This window comes from Patiria miniata, unplaced genomic scaffold, assembly GCF_015706575.1.
Source record: "Patiria miniata isolate m_02_andy unplaced genomic scaffold, ASM1570657v1 HiC_scaffold_28, whole genome shotgun sequence".
NCBI lineage: Eukaryota > Metazoa > Echinodermata > Asteroidea > Valvatida > Asterinidae > Patiria > Patiria miniata.
In genome coordinates, this window is record NW_024037067.1 from 2319151 (window position 1) to 2330419 (window position 11269).

Below are 11269 nucleotides of genomic sequence, written 5' to 3' on the forward strand. Positions count from 1 at the left end.
AACCATGGTCCAACTATTTGAAAAGAGTATGTATACATGTAGCTGCTCGGCGGGCTACGAATTTTGTTTCTCCCAAACGACATCCGCATATGGGTGTACGCTACATGGCGTTTTGGACTTTACTTTTCTAAAAACATGTGAAGAAAATAATAAATTTAGAAGAAAAACATGAATTCGAATGTAAGAAATTTTGACTTTATTTCCCTTTTTAAAAAATCCTCCGAATCCTCAGGTTAGAAAAGAAACAAAATTCGGGTACAAAAATGGCGATTCGAACCCGCAACCTCGCGGTGCAAAATCAGACTTTATACCGACGGAGCTATCGCTCTGCTCGACAAATTGCGAGGGAAAAATAATTATATACCTGCGTATGTACGTATCATAAAATAGGCCCATCATAAAAGTATCGTAGAGGGCGCTAAACAACCACGTATGCGGATGATCGATGTAGTTTGGGAAAAGAAAATTCGCCAGCGGCGGGCTAGAGCTATTTTGGCGTTTAACATTTCTAAAATCGCCAGGAGCCATCCTGACATTTGGACTTGGCCTGGTTATGACTTACAAACGTACAGTACATGTACATGTATTGCAGCAACATGAGGTAAAAGTTTTGCACCTTTCGACAGTAATCAGTAAAGTTGTGGGGAAAAACAACGAAAGCATCGCCGATATTTTTTTGAAATATGTGGGTTGAGAAAAAAATTGGCGATTTAAAACTGATTTTGCCGATATCGCGATATTCCGATTTTATCAAAATGTATGCGATTCCGATTATTTTTTACGAAAATCGTATCGCGGCGATATTATCGTCGTATCGTCCAGCACTGGTAGCCACAATGTTGGCTTATAGGACAGCTGGAATTTTCAAGAGTAGTAACATGCCTCAAAATGTTTCAAGTCAATCAGTAGCTTTGTGAATGACTGCTAAATGGTATGAGGTACATGTATGTTATGGGAATCTGGGATGGGATAATAGAGGTGAAAAGGGACAATTTGTGGAGGCCCTGGATTTTGGGCCTCTTAAGATCTAACTTTTCCAACGTATTCATGTCTCCAGCGCTACATGTAAATGAATATGAGCATGTCAGCTGGAGTTACTCAAGCTAAAGCAGACTTCTCTCAATGTAATGACACCTTTTTGGAAATTTAAAACCCTACCCTTTATCTATGACATACCTGTATGTTCTTAATGTCGCGAACTAGTTTGGTAGACTTAGGTCAAATACTTTAAAACTGGATTTTGTTCCCTTATAGGAACTGGGCCCGTAGATATACGATCGCCAGAAACTGTTCAAAAATTACAAAAAAGTGTCATTATATTGAGAGAAGTCTGCTTTAGTTGGCAATGTCATGGAAAGATTCCCATATCTGGCCATCACTTGCCACCCTGTGCACAAACGCTCTGTTATTAAGAAAACACCACTGACTCTAATTCGGTCGAAACTAAACAGGGGCCCTGCATTAGTACACGTTCGCCAATGGTCCTACTAAACTGCGTCAACAAGCATCAACAAGCGTCAACAAGCGTCAATGGTCGTCAAAAAGCACATTAAAAGTAGCTTTATTTGGTAGAAGAAGCAATAAAGAACATCTTCTGCATATCAATTAAAGTTAAAATTATTTTAAAACTTGGGTTTTTTTTACGTGAAATGTACGACAAATTTGTCGATAAGTGTTGGCCGCCATTTTGTTTACGTGAAGCTAGCCACACTATGCATGCGTGAAGTGTACAGAGCCATACTACGCATGCCCGAAGTGTACAGCGCCATCCAAACAAGATGGCGGCCATTCTTATGATTGCGCAAATCACAAGAAAGCGCACAACAGTCATGACAGTAGGACCCATCGCCAATGATAGCCGTTATTTGCTAGCTTGAGTATCTCCAGCTGACATGCTCCATATTCATTCACATGTAACGCTGGAGGCATAACCTGTTCGTTAGAATGTGGTAGCAAGAGACCCTAAAAAAATGGACTCTCAAAAATTGTTCATTTTCACCTCTAATATCCCACCCTAGAGTTCATTTACATACTTATACATTCAGCAGTCGTTTACGAAGCCTAATGATCGACTTGAAACAGACCACACAAAAAAAATGTGAAAAATCTTGACGATTTTGGTGGCTTGTCGGTGCTTGGTACGGTAGGAGCGGAACGATAATATGCGCATGCGTACAAGTGCAAGTACGTTCCCCCACGGCGTGCTCCAAGCGATCGAACCGAAAATGACTGCGATCATTCTGCACGCGTGCACCTTTCAAGTGTCAGGTTGGCTCAGTGCGGAAAGGGCATATTTTTTCATCATTTTTGCCGAAAAACCGACAGAATCCACCGATGTTTGTTTGGTGCACATAACGTGAGTATGTCATGAGGTACTGTACGGAGTTTAGGGGCAAACTGTGCAGCGGTTCTGTGGGAAATAGCTTGGTTGTGATGGACGTTTTTGTACTTAGTTTGTGTTTTGTAGAGGCAAACAGTTTTGCAGGGTAAGCTGCCTATGAGGCTCCACTACATGGAGCCTCATAGTTCTAGGAGTACCATGTGGGTACCACACCGCTTTCAGGCGCCGCAAGTGAGTTCAATTTTCGTCTGGTGCGTTGTCACGGAAAGCAAGACAACGAGAATGCTCTCCAGGACAACGCACCAGACGAAAATTGAACTCACTTGCGGCGCCTGAAAGTGGTGTGGTACCCACATACATCGCGCGCGCAGATTTGTTTCGATGTCATCACGTGATGCATACATTCACATAATTAGCAAAACAAAATGGACGACAGCCGTTGGAACTGGAGGTTTTTTACGGACAAGCCACCGCAATCGTCAAGATTTTTCACAATTTATTTTGTGATCTGTTTCAAGTCGATCATTAGGCTTCATAAATGACTGCTGAATGTATGAGGTATGTAAATGAAATCTGGGGTGGGATATTAGAGGTGAAAATGAACAATTTTTGAGAGGCCATTTTTTTAGGGTCTCTTGCTACCACATTCTAACGAACAGGTTATGCCTCCAGCGTTACATGTGAATAAATATGGAGCATGTTAGCTGGAGTTACTCTAGACCCGTGAACGTGGCTATATACATAGCCACGCTTCAGTCTATAGTAAAAACACTCTATTGTGATCAGGGCTCGATTTACCCGGGTGCACGCATGCACCAGTGCATGTAGATTTTTGCTTGTGCACGTAGCTTTTTACTGAGCATGCACAACGTGCATGTAACTTTTTTAGCCGCCAAAATACTCATTTCATGCATATATTTACTGTTTACAAATGAGTGAGAATAAGAATAAAGTTTGTTGAATACTTGACCAGATAGTGTACAAACGTGTTATTTCTTTTATATATCCATAAATTATTCCTCGCGGCAGATTCAGAGTACGCGGTAGAATTTGGGAAGATCGTCCTGCAACCGCCTCCGATCATGCACGTGATTTACCACGTGATACATGCCGCTGATAACTTGGTATCGCACTGACGCTCCGCGCATTCATATGTCCCGATCATAAGTGTGATTCCAAATTATTAGCTGCGTTTATCACGTGGTCTCGTTATTGGCCAATCGGACGCCGCCTATCATATGTCCCACATGAAGCAGACGGGTATAGCTCTGAGGACTCTGATAATTTTGCACGCAAATGACCCTGGGAACTTGTGTCACTTGTCAGGTTGAAATCCAATTTCTACGTTCGTATGGGTTTTCATCGACGGCAAATTTCGTCGAAATGACACATCCTGAACACACGGGAAGGCAAATTTAGCTTTCTATGTGAGTACTCAACATATGTACGAAATTATGTATGGCGGATCAATTTCGCCATGTTCGAAATGCCACAACAGCGTGGCGTTGTGTACAACGCCACGTTCACGGGTCTAGGCTTGCCTTGAGCGCGATCGAGTAAAAAAGGCTATTTACTGTACTGTCTGTAGAAAGTTTGATAAATCAAAGAGAAAGAATGCCTTCAGAGAAGCAGACGGGTGTAAGTCAATTATGGTGCATGTGGGTTTTTCTTGGTGCATGTACAATGTAGGTTTTTTGGTCTACATGCACCAGTGCATGCAACTTTTTTTTTGTAAATCGAGCCCTGATTGTGATCAGCGGTTACTAAATTTAAGTGACCGTTCTAGCCGAATTTCGGCTACATTTGACAGAATATTTGCATACAAAAATTAGTTGTACAGAAAATCAGCAGAATATTTTTTTCGGCAGAATTATGAAGAAAATTATGAAGAGAATTACGAAGGAAAATGAAAAAGATTGGAAAGAAATATGGCACATTTGGTTGAAAAACTTTCATTTTTTGAAAGATCCTTAAAACAAACCCTTGCACAATGGAACAGCAATATAAACTGGGTGATTTGGCAGACTTTCAAAGTGGATTTAGCAGAATTTTACATGGTATTACGGTTAATCTGCCATGTAAGACGGTTAGTCAGGTACCCGCTGGTGATACTTCTTCCGTTTTGCGCATGTGGAACTCGGGATACCAGAGTGTCATGCCTGTCTTTGATTTTCTGATCATTTTGAAAACATTCGTTGTGACAAAGTTGTGCCGTACTTTACATCAAATTTCTTGGCAATGCCAGATACAACACTCGCGGAAATTCACAGGAGGCCCAACAAGTAAGTGATTCACCTATGGGCAAAATTATACATGGTTATATGTAGCGGATCAAAAGATAGAATGCTGTTGCTTGTATTTACCTAGCCCCATGAATGTGGCCAATTTACTGGACTACCTCCGTAAACATAGGCCACACATCCACATGTGGGTAATTCCACAAAGTTGGGTACAGAATGTGTGACATGAGGGTGAGTTTTTCAAAATAATGTGAAGAGCACTAAAATAACTTTTTTAGGTGCTGACATATATGTAGTGTCTAAAATAATAAACCATTTTGAGACATCTTGTCAAACGTTTTATTTTTAACAGTGTTGTTTATTAACAGATGCAAAGCAAGTTTCACATGTAACATGGACACCAAACATGAGGAATCACCTTTCCCATTGTTATTTTATAGAATTGATATGCTCCAAGTATAGAATGTATTTAAAAGGGCTTGATAAGTACATTAATTAAATTCATACATTTTTTGGCTAATCGTTATGAGATTATTGAAATCAGCTGTTGTTCACTCACATGAAATGGGCAAATTATATAAATTTGGCCCTTCATACATATTTTTTCTTGTATTGTCTGTTCCAAAAATGTTTGTCTACACCAAACGTGTAAAACACAAGGAAGCAAACCCACACGTTCAACTTATTTTGCCATGTTACCATTTCTTTTACACAAGACAGTATCCATGCAAAATAATTTTGTGGTTTCACATGTAACAATGACACCAAAATATTGGTGTCCTGTTACACGTGAAACTGATATATGGATTATAAGGTAATAAGCTTTAAACTTGATAAAAAATGAGTAAAACTTCATTTATATTAGTTAAAAATGAACAAATTTGAAACATCAGCTGAAGATGTGAGTGTGTTTAGCTTTGAGACTCCCATATTGGACAGGGTTGGGTTTCACATGCAACATGGATGCCAAATTATTGAACGTTCTGATTACATCTCAAGATGTGATGCCTAAACCATTTTGCCGTCCCCATCCTTCCCGTATCCCGTCCCTACCCTCCCCTACCCCACCCCACCCTCCCCCACTCCATTCCCACCCTTCTAGTACCCATAACATATTGGACAGGGTTGGGTTTCACATGTAACATGGATGCCAAATTATCGAAAGTTCCGATTACATCTCAAGATGTGATGCCTAAACTATTTTGCGGTCCCCATCCTTCCCGTATCCCGTCCCTACCCTCCTCTACCCCACCCCACCCTCCCCCACTCCATTCCCATCCTTCTAGTACCCATTACATAACAGTGTTGTAGTCGAGTCCATCACAAGTCCCTGCAAGTCCATCATAAGTTCATCACAAACAATTCAGTCTTAATCAGGTAATAAACTTTAAACTTGATAAAAAAATGAGTAAAACTTCATTTACCGGTATATTAATTAAAAATGAACAAATTTGAAACATCCGCTAAAGATGTGAGAGAGTTTAGCTTCGAGACTCCCATTATTGGACAGGGTTGGGTTTCACATGTAACATGGATGCCAAATTATCGAACGTTCTGATTACATCTCAAGATGTGATGCCTAAACCATTTTGCCGTCCCCATCCTTCCCGTATCCCGTCCCTACCCTCCCCTACCCCACCCCCCCCCTCCCCACTCTACCCTCCCCTTCCCCACTCCATTCCCACCCTCTAGTACCCATTACATAACAGTGTTGTTGGATGCATTGTTCCTTGGATTAACCATTCCCAAATGGATGAATTTACTGAACATGCTGAAGCCTAAATCAATGCAAATTATGAATTTATTTCTTAGGGGAAGATTTTTTTTTAGTTTTGTACTATTCATTCTTATGTGTTTTGTTTCTTTTGTTTGAAAAAAATGTTGAAATATCTTAATTCAAACCAGAAAAAGAAAATCACATGATGCTCCACCCCCATTATGAGAATGGAATGGTCTGGCGGTATCCTGGCCTGTGACCAATCAATGTTGACACTTCCCCTCTTATTTTAGACTAACTTCAGTAAAAATCACCAACTTTCGAACCCCCTTCAAACAGATAAATGAAAAGGACCCCATTTTTAATAGATCAGACGTTGACCATCCAACGCAGGCAAAAGCACAGGCCAAAACACAAAATCGTACCACACCGTCGCATGGAAACCACGTCGTGATATTTCCATTACGATGTGCAATTTCAGTTAGGGTTTCGGGACACATATTTAGCGTCATTTGTGAAAGCTTAGCCTCTTCTAGTCCGAGTAACTTGGACCCAACTTATCGCCTTTTTTAACATTTTGGACATGGTCTGGCGATAGTGGGGTCCAAGCTAATACCGCGACCTGGACAACATCATCCTGTCACTGTCCCAAACCAACATTTTCCAACAAAAAACATCAGATTTCACCTTCAAAACGGCCTCCAAATTACTAGATATGCCACCTGAAGTACAAGTAGACATCGATGATTAAGATGGTTGTACTTAAGTTTACTTACGATCCGGAAGAAAAGTGAAATTTTCCGTTCATTTCGGAGAGCTCCCCTCGCGATCTTGAACACGTTAAATTTCCGATCATGTTTAATGTTTGAACGACGCGATTTCTTCTACATGCCCAGTGTACATTCAATGGTCCCCGTATCCCGTGTGCGATTCCGTTACCGAGCGCGCGCGATGCACGATTATGATAATGAGTCACGTTTGTAAACACATACATGTGCATTTTGAACTGTAAAAGGGAATCGGGAACCAGCTTGAACTGGTACCCGCCATAAAAGCTGCGCTAGTTCCCGACTCCCTATTATCGTTTGAAATGCACATGTGTTTACAAACGTGATCCAGTCTATCATTATCATAATCGATGCATCGCGCGCGCTCGGTAACGGAATCGCACTCGGGATACGGGGACCATCGAATGCACGCTGGGCATGTAGAAGAAATCGCGTCGTTCAAACATTAAACACGATCGGAAATTTAACGTGTTCAAGATCGCGAGGGGAGCTCTCCGAAATGAACGGAAAATTTCACTTTTCTTCCGGATCGTAAGTAAACTTAAGTACAACCATCTTAATCATCGATGTCTACTTGTACTTCAGGTGGCATATCTAGTAATTTGGAGGCCGTTTGACCGTGCATGAACATGTTTTATGCCAAATCACGGAAATGGAATATCACGTCGTCACGCGGTTACCATTTTGTTTCGTATCCATTCCGTAGCTGAAGTGCAGGTTTTAGCGTGTCAACTATACTGCAACAATTGTTTGAGATGTTATTCATGTTTCAGCATACACAGGGAGTAGTTCTTCGGGATTACCAGGCACCGTGTTGATAAATCTGAAATCTAACCCTTGTTTGTCCTCCCCGAATGTGGTATACCTCGTAACTGACATCACACCGTAAAAAAATGACACCAAAACTATTGGCACCCACGATGGAAAAGTTGCCGAAAGCACGCGGGTTTCTTCTTGCAACAAAGCAAGGGTTGCATCCGGGTACTTTGATCGCAAGACGTTCATCCAGAAAATCTATAGAGGGCGCACGCGCGATCGCATTTAATTATCACGTCGTCACGTTTTTTAGTGGATGCGAAGTCAACTACCAGTGAGTAACCACGGTTGTTTTTTAAAAATCGTGTAGTTTTTTTCATGATTTCTGGTTGGATACGAATGGAATGCTTCTGTTTCTCGTGGAAATCGTTATTTGGGTCTTCTAAATGACTCTGACATTTTACAATATGTCGGTAAATTTCGGTTTCACCTCGCAACATTGCTGACACGAAATGTTACGATGGGCGCTGAGACTTCCGTGATCGATACTTCAGAAATGCAAGACGCATGGAATAAATAACAATCAGGGAATCGTAAACGGTCTATTGGTTCAACTTTATTTGCAAAACATTATTTAAAATATACTCTTGGGAACACAGAATCGTACATTGAAGACCGAGTATGTTTCATGTCACAAAATATTCTTAAAATAAACATGGATACCATGATATTTTGGTGACGTAGTTTGGGTTTCGACCAATTGGAGGTCCCAAAAAATTTTTTTTTCTTGTTCGCCCATTCATCCTCAATAAATCGGGATCGATAAAAAATGTGATTAATTTGTCAAAAAAAAAAAATAACAGCACTTTGTTTTCACTGGACCACTGTCACTGATGGGGTCGCACTAAACAGCGTCAACACAGCGTCAACACAGCGTCAACACATGACAGAAGCGTCAACACACCGTCAACACATCCAAAACACATTCTGAATTGACAAAAAGGGCATATAATTGTGAAACATACAATAAAAGAGAATTTCCATTGGATTGAGTTTCCATTTCGTTGTTAAAAATATCGTATTTTCACGCGAAAAAAATGACCTTAACTTGCACGGCCGTTGTCCGCCATCTTGACTTCGCACAAAGCTTGGACTACACCATTTCAAGTAGGGGTGTGTAGGTAATGACATTATCTTGTCATAAACAACAGAGGGCGCCTTGCTGCAGACTAGACAGAGGGATACCAGATCTGTGTGAGGACTAAGGATCGGAGGAGTGATAGATCATTATTTTGTGAGTTGTGTTTATGTTTTGGTCTTTGCAGATATTTTTAACACTGGCGACCCCGGCCGCGTCCCTCTCTGTTGGTTTATTGTACAACGCTATCACCCTTTAGAATAATGGTATGGTCTGCGCTGCCACTGAGGCAACATGGCGGGTGTTCGGCAGCCGATTTCGGAGCGGCACGGAGAGCCAATTTTCTTGAACTAAAAATCGCGATTTTCAGACGTTTAACCTATTGATTTTAAGCACAAATCTTGTTTCTGTCCATACTGTATGGGTTACATACTGCTTTTGTAAATTTTAATGCATTTTGGATGTGTTGACGCTGTGTTGACGCTGTGTTGACGCTTCGGAGTGTGTTGACGCTGTGTTGACGCTGTTTAGTATGACCGCACTGATGCATTGATTGTGTACCCAACTTCATGGAATGACCCATGTACAAAAACGTGTTGCACATTGTCAAATTTTGATTTTCACATTTAGGCTTAGTTTGTAGGGTTTTTTTGCTTTAGAAGCATACTCACCCTCTTTTTAGGCTTATCAGAAAGTGCTGCCTTTTTCAGATGTCTATTTGTCGTGAAATTTCCAGATTCATTTGCACACGTTTACGTATCAAAATTTCAACATGAAATTTCACAAAAATTAGACGTCTGAAAAAGGCAGCACTTTCTGATTAGCCTATAAAGAGGGTGAGTATGCTTCTAAAGCAAAAAAACCTACAAACTAAGCCTAAATGTGAAAATCAAAATTTGACAAAGTGCGACATGTTTTTGTACATGTGGATGTGTAGGCCCATAAATGTGGCCTATTTAATACTGGACTGCCTCCGTAAACATAGGCCACACATCCACATGTACAAAAACGTGTCGCACGATGTGTGGCCTATGTTTACGGAGGCAGTCCAGTAAATAGGCCACATTATGGGGCTAGTGGATGTGTGGCCTATGTTTGCGGAGGTACTGTAGTCCAGTAAATTGTGGCCACATTTATCATGTTTATGGGGCTACTACTAGTGGAAACCCAACGGAAGCGCGTGGCGTTGTATACAACGCCACGTTCACGGGTCGAGTCTAGAGTTACTCTAGCCCCATAAATGTGGCCTATTTACTGGACTACCTCCGTAAACATAGGCCACACATCCACAATGTACAAAAACGTGTCGCACTTTGCCAAATTTTGATTTTCACATTTAGGCTTAGTTTGTACTTTTTATTGTAGGTTTTTTTTTGCTTTAGAAGCATACTCACCCTCTTTATTAGCCCCATAAATGTGGCCTATTTACTGGACAGTAAATAGGCCACATTTATGGGGCTACCTCTTTATGGGCTAATCAGAAAGTGCTGCCTTTTTCACTTCAGATGTCTATTTTTCGTGAAATTTCCAGATTCATTTGCACACGTTTGCTATCAAAATTTCAACATGAAATTTCACAAAAATTAGACATCTGAAAAGGCAGCACATTCTGATTAGCCTATAAAGAGGGCGAGTATGCTTCTAAAGCAAAAAAAACCTACAAAGTAAGCCTAAATGTGAAAATCAAAATTTGGCAAAGTCGACACGTTTTTGTACATGTGGATGTGTGGCCTATGTTTACGGAGGCAGTCCAGTAAATAGGCCACATTACTCAAGCTAGTATTAATACTTGCAATGACGTCGAATTTGTGGAAGAATCTTACTTGTAACGACAGTGACAGTCGCGCAGAATAAGCCATGACGATATCTGCTGAAGAAACAGGCCTACTTGCTGAAGAAACAATATGAAGGACGACTTAAATACAACTTAGGCCCAGGCTAAAATGGGGACAGAACCCGCGAACAGTTCGCCCTGTTTCAAATTTAATCGTCGATCCAAGATGGCTCGATCAAGGATTGCAGGTCAAGTCGCCCCCTGGCCGACTCGCCTCTTACCGACTCGCCCCTTACCGACTCGCCCCCTGACCGACTCGCCCCCTGACCGACTCGCCCCTTACAAGCTCGCCCCCTGCCTGACTCCCCCCTAGCAGACTCGCCCCCTGACCGACTCGCCTCCTGACCGACTCGCCCCCTGGAAAATTATGCACCGTACGGGGACATCGTGAAATAAAAATAAAGACAGTGTCGGGGAACACGTTTCCCGGTCGCAACGTGGCCAACGTGAAACTT

The 11269-nt window shown here is 41.4% G+C and overlaps 1 protein-coding gene across 1 annotated transcript in view; it reads right to left on the reverse strand.

Moving 5' to 3' along the window:
• Positions 1–10974, reverse strand: part of LOC119734821 (aconitate hydratase, mitochondrial-like) — a 48102-nt gene extending 37128 nt beyond the window's left edge. Inside the window, exon 1 of the mRNA XM_038208395.1 lies at positions 10804–10974. Coding sequence (XP_038064323.1) covers positions 10804–10839 — 36 coding nt within the window. The 5' untranslated portion in view covers positions 10840–10974. The remainder of the gene's footprint in view (positions 1–10803) is intronic.
• Between the last annotated feature and the right edge of the window lie 295 nt (positions 10975–11269).